The following is a 14,638-nucleotide window of genomic DNA, read 5'->3' on the forward strand; positions in this document are numbered from 1 at the left end:
GATCCATATGGATTTTCACACATATTTGCTAGTTGGGATGATGTGGAGATTATACCAACCCCTTGTGCTTTTGCCACCTCCTAGATCTACGGTGGTAGTAGTTGATCCCATGATGATGAGATCCCCATAATTGTAAGTTGAAGATGATGATTTTCCTCATTTTGGATAGTCGCAGGTGTAGTTGGGTTAAAATGGAAGAGGTTGACATTAGCAACAAAAGAGAATAAGAGAGACTAGTGTTTTTTTTTTTGAATAAGTTTTGGGGTTAGCCTCTACCCGCATTAAACTATTGAACTCATTTTTTATCCTCCTCCACACATGTCTCAAAGTCTAGAGGAGGAACAAAAAAGATAACCTCATTTACATTTGAAAGAGGGTAAAGTTGGGTTGAAAATGGAAGAGGTTGACATTAGTAACTCCTTCGATAGACCTAAGAAGAGTATCCACCTTCGAAAAGTTAATAACTCCATCCGACCTTGCAATATTGGGAGTTCTTGATGATGACTTTGTCCCACCCCACCTCAAGATGGAGGTTTCTCAAAAGATGCGCACAATGTTTTTGCTAATGAAGATATTGACAATGAAGACATTAGATTAAATGCAGAAAATGTTTTACAAGTTGGGATGCATGGCCAACCATTTTAGCATGCAGAAAGTTTTGAAAGAATTACTCATAAAAAAAGTTTCTTGTTACATATGTAAAAATGAGCGTTATGGAATCAGGGTGAAGTGTAAGGCTGATGGCTGTCCTTGGTTTGCTAATTTTAGAAGGTTATCTTCTGATAGACACACAATTGAATGCAAGAAAATGTGTGGTGACCATGTATGTACTGCCGATGAAAACAACAAAAATCCAATGGCTGATTGCAATTGGATAATGGAAGTTGTGGAAGATGGAATCAAGAATCACCAGAAGTCATACAAGCCATTTGACATTCAAGAAGATTTGTGGTGGAGTTTTGGTGTGAAGGTTAGTTATTGGAGTGCATGGCATGCAAGAGCTAAGGCACTCCAGAACTTGTTTAGGAGTTATGAAGATAGCTATAATTTAGTACCTGAGCTTTGTAACCAAGTCTTGATTAGTAACCCTGGGTCCATTGCAAAATACTGTAGAAGTGACGATGGTTGTTTCTTAGGTTTGTGTGTTGCTTTTAAAGCCTCATTGGATGGATTTGTTAATGCTTGCAGACCCATTATTGGGTTAGATGGCTGCTTTTTGAAAGGAAAATTTGGTGGTCAATGTCTCAGCATCATTGGGTTGGATGGTGATAATGGGTTATTCCCTATAGTCAGTGTACATTTGCGTATGAGAGTAATCGAAAGTTGGACTTCATTTCTCGAGCATTTAGCCCCATATCTGAATATGCACCCTTTACCACTCACGATAATTTCCGACAGACAGAAAGGACTTGTGGGAGCAGTTGTGACTTTCATTAATGGGTTGAATTGTTTGATAACTAACCACTGCGTGGTTGTTGTAGTTGAGTCGTTCTTGACTCCACCTTTGATGTACGACCTGACATTGTGATATTCTTTGTTCATACGACAATTGGACTATGATGAACAATGATTGTTCATAGTACGCTCAAGATGGACTATGAACACTCATTGTTCAAGATGGACTATGAACACTCATCAATTTATGATGAAGGGGTGGGTGGTTTATTGTGTTCGGGATTCTATCTACTTTTGTCTTAAATATTGACAAGTTATCGCGAAGTGTAAATTCAATTGTTTTCACCTCAACCGTTGTAAGCTCGGATGTTGATTTTGTAGAATGCAGCATATGGATACCGCTAACGATTCGTCCGGACGATCGAGTGCTCATTACAAAATTGGCTTAAAATCGAAGTGGGGTAGAGATAGTATGTCTTGTTACATCAATTTCGATGCTTGCAATAAACAGGTAAAGAGTATGCAGTGAACTTTTAAACATGTGAGGAATGAATCCATAACTAAAAGTAGGCTTTTTACACCGCTTTGCACATTGCACAGGGTAAGAGTATAAAGGAAAGGGTTATTTTGACATAGACCCCCAATTAGAGTGCTCATTTGATATAGACCCCCAATTTTTTGGACTTTTCTTTTGGACCCCCAATGTAACAGCGATCGGGTCACCCGTCATTCTTTTACTTCGTGACCAAAGTACCCTTATGATGTTTTAATATCGAAAATGCCACCAGCTATGGTTGTAGTTTTATCACTACGTGGTTACATCTGAACCAATCATCAATTACTGTAGAAGTAAAGCAATCTACGGTGGAGAGGCCACATGCACTTCACGCAAATCAAATACGTATTTTTTTTTTTTTTTTTTTTTTCTCTCTCAACTCAATTCATTTAGAGAGAAGAATATGTAGAGTGGTTTTCTCTCATCCACAGTAAAAGAGGGGACTTTATGCTCTATTAACTCCAATCGAAGCGGTTTTTTTTTTTTTTGATTTGTTGTAGTAGAAAGAAAAATGGCGATTAACTTTCATCAAGCATTTTCAAAGTACCAAAAGGTAAAAATTTTATTGGTTTTGTTTTATATTACGTTAGTTTATGAAGAAAGTAAGTCGTTTTTTGTTTTTTTTTTATCAAAAAACTTATTTTGGTGGCCTAAGTTTTTTTTTTTTTTTTTTTTTTTTTGTATACAGATAATGGCTTCTTATGAAAAAAGAAATTTTGTGATACATTATGGAGGTCGGTTTGAAAGGGCTACACTAAGTGATGGAACTGCTGGATTTTCGGGTTGATAAGTACGCGTAATAGCAAAACCACTAAACCGCTTAACGCTGATGGTGATCGTGTTTGTTTTCTCGATTTTGTTAGTTCTCAGAGCTACCTCGTGTCATGCCCTTCCTCGATGCATTTTAAAGATAGTTTATCTCCGGTGGGGTTACGATAACTTGTTCTAGTGACGAAGATGTCATGTTGATGTGGAAAGATCTTGAGGTTGATCCATATGGATTTTCACACATATTTGCTAGTTGGGATGATGTGGAGATTATACCAACCCTTTGTGCTTTGCCACCTCCTAGATCTACGGTGGTAGTTGACGATGATGAGATCCCAGTAATTGTAGTTGAAGATGATGATTTTCCGATAGTCGCAGTTGAAGAAGCTAGCAACAGAAAGAGAATAAGAGAGACTAGTGTTGAGCCGGCTATTGAACTCATTTTGGACTCTACACCTCAGCATCGAAGGGGTAGTTGGGTTAAAATGGAAGAGGTTGACATTAGTAACATCGAGGCAGAAGAAGAGTATCACAACCATAACTCCTCCGAAGGTGAGTCGGATGATGACTTTGTCCCACCTCAAGATGGAGGTTTCTCAAAAGATGCAGACAATGTTTTTGCTAATGAAGATAGTGACAATGAAGACATTAGATTAAATGCAGAAAATGTTTTACAAGTTGGGATGCAGTGGCCAACCATTTTAGCATGCAGAAAGTTTTTGAAGAATTATTGCATAAAAACAAGTTTCTTGTTACATATGTAAAAAATGAGCGTTATAGAATCAGGGTGAAGTGTAAGGCTGATGGTTGTCCTTGGTTTGCTAAATTTAGAAGGTTAGCTTCTGATAGACACACAATTGAATGCAAGAAAATGTGTGGTGACCATGTATGTACTGCCGATGAAAAGAACAAAAATCCAATGGCTGATTGCAATTGGATAATGGAAGTTGTGGAAGATGGAATCAAGAATCATCAGAAGTCATACAAGCCATTTGACATTCAAGAAGATTTGTGGTGGAGTTTTGGTGTGAAGGTTAGTTATTGGAGTGCATGGCATGCAAGAGCTAAGGCACTCCAGAACTTGTTTGGGAGTTATGAAGATAGCTATAATTTAGTACCTGAGCTTTGTAACCAAGTCTTGATTAGTAACCCTGGGTCCATTGCAAAATACTGTAGAAGTGACGATGGTCATTTCTTGGGTTTGTGTGTTGCTTTTAAAGCCTCATTGGATGGATTTGTTAATGCTTGCAGACCCATTATTGGGTTAGATGGCTGCTTTTTGAAAGGAAAATTTGGTGGTCAATGTCTCAGCATCATTGGGTTGGATGGTGATAATGGGTTATTCCCTATAGCTGTGTACATTTGCAGAAGTGAGAGTACTGAAAGTTGGACTTCATTTCTCGAGCATTTAGCCCCACATCTGAATATGCACCCTTTACCACTCCGCGATAATTTCCGGCCGCATGTAAAGGACTTGTGGGAGCAGTTGTAGATGTTCTACCGAGGCCCTCGCGATAGGATTTGTTTCGCACGTATCAAAACTTTAAGAAGGAACACAAGGGTAGTCATCTGGAAAATTTAGCTTGGGACGCTGCGAGGGCATATAAATTGACAGATTTCAATAGAGCCATGGAAAAGCTTGAGGCTGAGGACAAAGATGCAAAAGCTTGGTTAGACAACGCGGAGCCTGTGCAAGCATGGGCTAGGTCACAGTTTGACCATACATCTAAGAGTGATCACATAACAAACAACTTCTCGGAATCATTCAACAAATGGATTTTGGAGTTGAGGGACAAACCGATTGTGACTTTCATTAATGGGTTGCATATTGCATTTATGAAAAACATTTATGACAGAAAACAAGTTGCAAATGAATTAGGAGAGAATGAGGTTCTTCCAAGGGTGAAGAAGCTTATTGCCAAGTATGTCAAGTTGATTAACAATTACATTGTTCGAGGATCATCAACTGATCATGTGTATATGGTGAGGACTCAATATGGAACTAGGTGGGAGGTAAACTTGGTGACCAAAGAATGCAAAGTATTAAATGGCAATTGTCGGGACTCCCTTGTGTACATGCAAAGTGGGTCGTCTTACATCCCATGAGGTGTGATTGGGTGGACTACACTCATCCATATATGAGTGTCGAGCATACAAGGAAACTTATGTTGGTTCTATTAGACCGATGGTCGATCTCAATGACACAAAATGTAAGTATATCTATATATTTGATTTTATAGTTGCTAAGTCCTATAAAATTTCTGTTTTACTTTTGTGATATGAGGACCCAGTTTGTTCACTGTGACATTGCATGACTCCAAGCACTCATCAGAACATTAGGAATGCAATTCTCATAATGTTATTTTTTTTACCTTTCCAATTGCGTAAGTCTTGTCTCATTTCTTCTTCCCCGGCGATCCAAATTTATGAGCTGGTCTAGGTTTTCCATTTAAACAACTTTCCAAACTAGGGGTTTGTTTCTTAGGCATTGGCAGACCTAAGAAAAATAGGAAGAGGGCCCCGGATGAACCTGCACCTACTGGAAAAGTAAGGCATTGTAAACGTTGCAATGGAACTAACCACAATTCCAGGACCTGTAAAGGTGTTCCTGCTCCTAAAAAGAAACATACAAAGAAAGGTACATTTGATTATTACCCTAAAAATAATTCGTATTGTTAATGATCATTGTTACTCATTTATTGTATTTGTGCAATGCTTACAGCTAAAGAGGGCACCTCCACTAGTAGCAATGAACCAACACCTATAGCATCACCACATCAGCAGCAACCCAAAGCAACAACAACAGCAGCAGTGCATCAACAACCCATAGCAGCACAACAGCAGCAACCCAAAGCAACAACAACCCATAGTAGCATAGCAGCACATCAACAATCCATAGTAGCACAGCAGCAGTCCAAAGCAACAATAGCAGTAGCAAATAAAGAACAACCCACAAAGAAGCCAGAAGAACCCAAAGCAAAGCGGCAGAAGAATAACCCATAGCAAAGACAAAGAAGAAGAACCCAAAGCAAATAAGCAGAACAACGCAGCAAAGATCACAAAGATTACAACAACAACAACGTGGAGCAACAACACAACATCAGCCCATAGCACCAATGCAACAAAGAGCCAGCCCGAGCACCAAATAAGATCACCACTTCTCGTGAGGACCGGGCGATCAAAGATTTCGACCCCCACCACTTCAAAGAACAGTTTGCACCTCCATGTCGCTGAAGAATTTAGTGCCCCTGCACCACCGCAATACTTTAGAGCTCCAGTTCATATTCCTCAGCAACACTTCATTACACCAGCTGGAATGCAACAGTCTAGGAATCCAGCATTGAGGCCCTTGTTTGTCGCGAGGCCAACTTCAAATGCAAAGGAACCTCTATGAACTCAAGTACTATGTATTATGGGTTGGGGGGTTTATTACGTCTAATATTTTGATTTTTGGACACATGTTTTTTGCTATCAAAATACAAAGGAACTTTTGAGATGAACTCAAGTACTATGTATTATTGTCGGGGTTTATGGGGTCTAATATTTTAAATCTTCATGATTTTGTTGGTTCTCCATTGAGTTTCAATTGGATTGAATTGTTATTTATAGCTTGATTGGATTGTCACCTCTATTATAGGTTGGACTATAAGACTAATCAAGTAGCAAAAGAAGTTATATATGGGTTGATGTCTTTGCCTTTTAGCAGCTCCTTGGAGGCAGTCAATGAATGAATGAAAAAGAGGTTTTCTCTTTTTTACGATCTGCCTTCTTCGTGAGAATTGTGTATTCGCACACAAAAGAGTAACACATATAGTTTTCAGATTGTTTGGATTATCTAGTGTAACTCAATGAAAGATACTAAATGCATTTTGTTTATTTTGTTTGCATATTTGGATGCTTTGCCACTTCACGCATCTAAACATGGTAAGATATTCTTTAATCACCGTTTTGCTGGACACTTTAAATCGAAAGTTTTGGAATACTATCTCTGTTAGTTGTTGCTTATTGTTTACACATCTAGCTCTATCAGTGATGAATCAAGACAGAGACCAGTGTACTACTATACTTCCTCAAGTTGTTCAAGTTGTTGGGAATTCATTTCGATTCTTTCAAACTGTCAGAATCTAGTTGTTTCGAACTTTGGCAAATGCTAAATATATGCTGCAGAGGCTGCAGCTTTTATGAATGCTCAAAACAAGGACACAGGGTGGTCACTGAGTAATAATAATAAACAAGAAGTCGTTACATTCTTCAGTTTATCATACAAGCATATATACCACCTATCAAACAAGCATAATCAAGTCGCAAGTAAATTTATCATTCATTCATCACCTCCACAAGTACAATGATCACTTGGGTATGTTTATTACAAGTTTTGTTTCAAACCCATTAGAAATATCATCAACATTGACCTCAACAGTGTATTTCACAACAGTTTTCCCCCATACACTATCTCCATTCGCTTCCATCTTCGCATCTTTAAGCCACTGAAAACCTTCGCACCGTCTACACTTCAAGAACTTTTGTCCATATGTTTTTTCAAGACGAGAAGTAAGGAGTGCCCTCCGCATCCCCATAACAACACTTCGGTGAAAGGTGAGCTTCCAGGGGCAATTTTCGAGCCAATGACCATCTTCGTCACATCCGAAGCACTTCGTCAATTTGCCTTGCATAATTGGTGATGATGTACATGCTCCATCAGCTATTACCTTTTCCAACAACTGAAACCCAATGCACGAAGTCATTTTGACACTTCGAAAACCTTTTTCCGCTCAATTTAGTAAGAAACAAAAGCCTTTGCAACCTGGTTCTTTGCAAGCTCTCAGGTGACCAAGGACAAACCCCACATTGGTCATCAAGACCACAGATTGAACATGACATCTGCAAATTCAAATGTAAATATTGAAGAAGAAGTCACCAATTATGCAAGGCAAAACCAACTACAATAGAAATACAAATAAATAAATATAACAAAATACAAATAGTTCGAACTACAACCAACTACAAGAGAAATACTAAAAATCCTATTAAAGTTTGTCAGTTCTACTTCGAAATTTTCACTCATCATTCTAAAAGATTTGATAAATAGTGTACAATAAGAATTCTACAGGTTTGAAGATGCCAAGGTTAGCGCAGACAATCCAATTGAAGCAACTTGAAGCAAACAAACAACTTATTAATTATTATTGAATTGAATACTATATATAGCAATGCATGTTAGTTATGTGTGTACATATAAATATTTGAAGGTGACTCCGGGGTGATTAGGAACCACTCGAAGGGCCACGTTTAACGAAAATGAAAATGGTGAAATACTAGTGAATAACACAAACAAAACATCACCTTTACAGATTTGTTGAACAAATTACCACCCATCTTCTCCTCTAGAGTGATTGTGTAAAGTTCCAAATTTATTTCTTTGATCTTCACCTTCTTTTAATTTGAAATTTTTTTTCTTTTATCATTTAGTTAGATCTATGGGTGCGTTTGTTTACCAGGAATCGGACTTGAGGAGTGGAATTAACTGGAATTCTTGGTGGACCACTCACTTTTGGCCTATTTGGAGACATAGAATCCAATTCTATTGGATTCTAAACGGACTCCAATTCCTTTTATTGAGTCTTTGACAGACCCCTATTAATCCCAAGGAATCCTAGACTATGGGAATCGGTTTTTTATTTCTAATCCAAAAATGGGGAAATAAACTAAAAATTGGAGTCTGTTAGAGGATTATATACGGCAACCAAACACATTAATTGAAGTAGGAATTGAATTCCGATGATTTCTGAACGTTTGCCAAATACACATTTTGTAAATTGGAATCAAATTCTATTCTAATAGATTCCATTCCAATGGTTTCCCACTCCATTCTATTCCTAATTAGTTTCCAGTCTCAGTTGCCAAACACACTCTAGGTTTCTGTTTTTTTCATTCGCTAGTTAGATCACTTCCTCAATCACTTCGCCTGTAAGATCACTTCGATAATCCATTTTAATCTCATCCGTATGTGCAGTCGTATCTTAGATTGACACGTGTCCAAGGGCATTTAGGTCTTCTAAAAAAAAACCCAACAACAAACTGACGACAACCTGCATTGACTGACTGTTGACCCGGTCAACCAATGAGATTGGGGGTCCAAAACAAAAGTCCAAAAAATTGGGGGTCTATATCAAATTAGCACTCCAATTGGGGGTGTATGTCAAATTAACCCTAGAAAAAATAACCTGATATTCCCTGTGAAAAAGAAAGGGTTATGTATGCAGCAATGATTGGCTAAAGAAAGTTAGTACGAAGCATTGGCTAACGAAAAAGTTCTAGATTGACATAGTTATTTGTTTGAAACTTTCCACTATTTAGAGTGTGTAGTGTTGACTCACGCACTTATTTGTACTAATTGTATCCTTATTTTCTTCATCTATTAACTAGCTATCAGGCACGGGTACTCACGTAGGATCTATAGATTTTTTTTTAAAATTTATAAATGTTAAATTACTGTTTTATCTCTTAAAAATTAAAAAAATAATTTAAAAAAAATGTGAAATGACCAAAATGCCCCTACGTCCACACACATTCACTATTCACTTGGCCCCTCGTTTTTCTATGTAAGATGAGCAGCGATTAAAGATAGGACGGAGAAGCTAAAAAGGTTGATGATGGTGACAACCGTGATGATGCTGACAACGAAAATATTTGTTTAAAAGTGGAGCACTTTTAAGTTTTAAGTATGCGTATAATGTACTTCCCAAATGCAATTATAATTGCGTATCCTTATATTTAAGAGTAAACATTACATTATAAATAGAGAGCTCGCTTAATTGTGGGGAAAAAGATGGACTAATTTTAAACTTTTTAAATTGAATAAGCGTTTAATTATTAATTAGAAAATAATGAGAATGCTCTAATTGCCGGGTTAACGCCAAAAATCGCCAGACTCGGCCCAGCCCACGAATCCATCCCAACAGTTCCCGACATTTCCTAAATCCTAAATTCAAAACAAAACAAACTGCCGACACGTGCTTTAACTTTACTTTTAAACCGTTCTTGTTCCACGCAAAATACCGGCCCAAAGAACGTATATAAAAGGGGGCGTGTAAGTACCCTCCGCTCTCTATACTACAGAGCACGGTCCACAAAGCAGGACGTCTCACTCCAGCTCGTCCCACAACACCAGATCATACCAATGACCCAATCCTGGAGCTCAGCCAACGCAACAATCAAGGAGACATTTACTTTGTAACATTATAGTCGTAGTCCCAAAATAAGCAACATCTACAGTCATTAGCATATATCATAACACTCTCTTCATTGATTGCTCCCCGACCGATATTCGTGCTCGACTAGTTAGGGACTCCAGAATGACAACCCTCCTCTGTTCAGGTGCAAAGACGTATAAACACTGAATGTTCATAGTCAACTATGTCTCAAACGACATATAATTTAGGGTCTTTTAACTAAATGGCCGTTGAGCTATGAACAATGAGTGTTCATATAATACTCTTGATGGGCTACGAACATTCAGTGTTCATACACCTAGTGGAGTATGAACAATGAATTTTCATACCTATTTGGACTATGAAATTCATTGTTCATACCTGACCATCAACCGAATAATGTTTATACTTTGCTATTTTTTAATTTCTATATTTGACCTTCATTTATACTTTGTTTTCAATCTTAAAAATGCTCAATTCAACAGGTCATCGACTGGTGGTCTCTCCAACTTTGCAAAAAGTTCCCAACCAAAAAATTAACATGTCTACTATCTGCCAACTCAAAGGTGAATTATTTATTTCAAATTATTGTTTCATATCTATTTTGTGGTTGGTCTCACATTCTTATTATTTCATGCACTCAATGTCACAGCATATACTGGAAGGAGGCATTGCAAAAATAGTGGACACAATCGACTTGAATTGCACAAATTTGGAAAAGTTTTTTTTTGTTGGATTCGATATGTTTTGATGGTTTATTTTCTGAGCATACACCCTCACCTCTGTGTGTGTGGCCCAGATGTATCTAGTTATTGCTTTTGCTTTCAAACATGGCTAAAAGTGGTATGCTAGTTATATTGACCAGATTGATTGGGTCAAGAGCATAAAAAAACGTACTTCACTGATTAGGCTATTTCATTTCGACTGCTATTTGATTAGGACTGCTAAAAACAAAAAAATTGATTATGTTCTCGTTTAATTGCAGTATAACCATTCTACATTGGTGTATAACTAAACTACATTGTCTATTTAAAGAACATGAACAAAAACCGGAATCGATAATAAACTAGATAATAAACAAGAAAGATTGATGTCACCCTAAATATAAGTAGTACATTAATTACAAGATACAACTACGGGTTAAACTGAGTTGCAGTGAAGTCTGACATGAATGGGAGAATGGAGTGATTGCCCCAGGTTGGGATTCTTTTGACAAATAGCAACTTCTCACCACTGAAATCGTAAAAAAGGATCTCGTTGTTGCATTCAAAAACTATAATATTTTCTGTGAGTAGGTCAACGAAATGCGGGTGACGGTAAGAGAGAGAATACAATTTGTCCAATGAATACGTCCTCGGTTCACTCCACAACCTGTTGTCGTATTCTTGTAAAACCCTAAGTTCTAATTTCTCAGGAGCATTGTACTCCTCACCCCAGTACTTGAACATAATAGCAATAGTACCATTAAACTGAAACAGTTTGTAGGAATCTGGGGGGGATTTAGTCTGCGGTAGCCCAATCCTCGTCCAAGATTCGAGGGCAATGTTAAATACCAATATGCAGTCATTAGAAAAAGACCAGTGAATAGATCCTTTTGCAGCCACCGCGGGGCGGTTCCCCGATATGTTCATCATTAAACGACAACTCCAAGTCATTCAACCTTCTCCATTTCAAACTTCGGGAATCAAACAATTCAACATGCATGATGATGACAAGTTGCTTAGTTTTACTTGCTCGGGTAGGCTTTACAGTGTTGAATTTGGGCTTTGACAATCGAACTATAGTGAAACCCAATGGTTCCATTGAATTCACCAACATTCCATGGGATTCTGTAAAGAATCTAACCCGAGGAGTATTGAGTTGATAGACCTCTCCTGTCGTTGGTTTGCAAACGTAATAATTTTGGTTTTTCTCGTAAGGTGTTGTCAAGAGAACAATACCTTGCATTGAAGACACAGCTATTGTAGTACGGCCAGTACCGTGTGTTGTGTTCTTCAGTGTTGGGGTTGGAATTGGTGGGTTGTTGTCAAGGCTGGATGCGAAAGATACAGTGGATTCCCATTTTTGCACAGTATTTATAACGTAACCAAGAAATGATCCCGTGAGTAACGCGTTGTCCATTACAAAGGAATTTGGACTTGTAAGGCTTCCCCATTCTCTGGACACAAATTTTGACTTCTGGACAAATGGGAGTGGAGCACGTTTAAGAACCTCTGCCCACATATCTGTATGCAACTCCTTTATGTTGTTGTTGTTGTGTGCAGTAGGAGAGGCCGCCATTGTATGTTTGATCTGTTGACTGTTTCTGCTTTGTATTGCAAAAACTATTTCCACGACTCTGTTTAAGGATTTTATACTGAATTGGATGGAGGTTACTGTAACCGTTTTCTCAAGTCTCGGTTCCCTTTTTGCAAACTAATAACCGTGTATAGTATGTTTGCAAACCTTAGAAAGTAGATTTGGCGTGTCAAAAGTAGAAGGGAGAAAAAGAAAGGAAAGTTCTAGTAGTGAATAATATCTCTCAAAGCTCTGGGTGTTGGGTTTATAGGAAGAGTCTATAGGAAGAAACTGAAGGGGTGAATTGGGGTCTGTGTTATGTTATGGGGACCTGCGTTTCCCACTTCCCAAAGAGACAGAATAAATATGAGTGTAATGCTACGGGAACAGCCTGGACTCCATCTAAGTGACAAACCAAACAAAATACGCCACGTTGCTTCCCATTTCAAAGAAAAAAGGGTGGTAGAGACCGTAGAGTTCCTTGATTAACCAGTATCCAGTTTCGTAGTTACCACGTGGCATATTGTGTTTGGTCTGTCACGTAGATAGAGCCATAGAGGCCAGTAGCTGTCTCTTTAGCATTTTTGAATAAATATGGGAGAATAAACCAACCCAATAAGTCAGCCTATGTTTATATGTTGAGCCTTATATGTTTATTCATTACAAGGATTTGGCACTCATATCTTGATTCATTCATGCATACATTACTTTTAAGACACATTTTTGCAAAGTCTGATAGTGCCATCTTTATACTACATTGTGAGTTAGTTGCACATAAAATAGACCTTATACTACATTGTCGGACAGGTATACTACATTGTCGCAGAAAAAAACAAATATTTGGTTTTGAGTTTTTCCCAAATTGTGCAGAGAGTATCACATCCTAGTTCTTCAAGTGTAGCACTCCTTCATCTGTAGTACAAATCATCCATGAGAATAGCCTGTTGCTTTCCCTTCAACTGAGTCAACGGCTATGAAACAGTAGCTGTGATAAAATAGCTTCATAACCAGCCTACACTACATTGTCGATAATGCATAATACAGTCTCTCTTAAAATTTACTCACCCTCAAAAATGTGTAACACGCAGAATGTTTTACTAGCCTTAAATATAAGGATCCGTAAATTTACGCATACTAAAAGTGCTCCACTTTTAAACAAATATTTTCGTTGTCAGCATCATCACGGTTGTTGTCACCATCATCAACCTTTTCAGCTTCTCCGTCCTATTAATAGATGAAGAAAATATGGATACAATTAGTACAAATAAGTGCGTGAGTCAACACTACACACTCTAAATAGTGGAAACTTTCAAACAAGTAACCTTATGTCAATCTAGAACTTTCATTAGCCAATGCTTCGTACTCACTTTCTTTAGCCAATCATTGCCGCATACATAACCCTTTCTTTTTCACAGGGAATATCAGGTTATTTTTCCTTTATACTCTTACCCTGTGCAATGTGCAAAGCCGTGTCAAGCCCACTTTTAGTTATGGATTCATTCCTCACATGTTTAAAAGTTCACCTGCATACTCTTACACTGTTGATTGCAGCATCGAAATTGATGTGACAAGACATAATATCTCTACCCACACTCAGCTTAAGCCAATTTTGTAATGAGCACTCTGACTGTCCAGACGAATCGTTAGCAGTATTCATGTCTGCATTCTGCAAAATCAACATTTGAGCTTACAACAGTTGAGGTCAAAACAATTGAATTTACACTTCGCATAACTTGTAAATATTTAAGACAAAAGTACATAGAATCCTTCAAACACAGTAAACCACCCACCCCTTCATCATAAATTGACTTGTTCAGATCAATTGAGATTTCCCCTTCGACGCCAAAAAACAAAGGGAAGAAAGACGCATCCAGTATTGCAATCAACCAACCAGTGTACAAACAAAAAAGATAAAAGCATGGAAATACCAATTTTGCAGCAGTTGATGTTTGTAATCTGCGACCGCTGTTATCAACCGCCACTTCACCGCAATTATTCTCAACAACTCCACCACTGGTGTTCCGAACATTTTGCAGTTGAGAACCCCCCAACAGACTCATTTTCCAATGAACTTATGCTTAAGACTTCATTGGGTAGGTCTTCTCCCTCTTCACATTCTTTTTCAATTTCAACAACATTCTTCTCTGCAATTTGCTGAGATAAATCATTATCATTAGAAAGTTTTGTCTTTTGGGTCCTGGGCTTCTTAGTAAAGGGTAGAATCTTCAAACCGGACTTGTGTGTGGTCCTCACTTCGCTTCACTAGAGGTTCATGTCGTGTGACTACAGGTTTTAGTTGATGGTTGCCTCTTCCTCGGCCGGTTCGGGTCGCCCAAAACTTGCTTGGTGTCCGATTATCTTTTCTCGCTTGGTGAGACTTCTCCCTCTTGGGAACCTCTTTGCCGATTATTCTGCAAACACATCATCACCA

At 38.1% G+C, this 14,638-nt stretch overlaps 1 protein-coding gene across 1 annotated transcript; it reads left to right on the forward strand.

Annotated features, from left to right (window-relative positions):
• Positions 1-598: 598 nt before the first annotated feature.
• LOC147504987 (uncharacterized) lies at positions 599-1,528 on the forward strand. The gene has a single exon (XM_086605430.1). It carries the CDS (start codon positions 599-601, stop codon positions 1,526-1,528), a length of 930 nt encoding a protein of 309 aa, XP_086461556.1.
• Positions 1,529-14,638: the final 13,110 nt, after the last annotated feature.

The sequence above is a fragment of the Coptis chinensis genome, chromosome 4, assembly GCF_015680905.1.
Source record: "Coptis chinensis isolate HL-2020 chromosome 4, ASM1568090v1, whole genome shotgun sequence".
In the NCBI taxonomy this organism is placed as follows: Eukaryota; Viridiplantae; Streptophyta; class Magnoliopsida; order Ranunculales; family Ranunculaceae; genus Coptis; species Coptis chinensis.

Bases quoted from the DNA above. Each gene is read 5' to 3' on its own strand.
- LOC147504987 (XM_086605430.1), top strand. From the start codon at position 599: ATGCAGAAAATGTTTTACAAGTTGGGATGCATGGCCAACCATTTTAGC.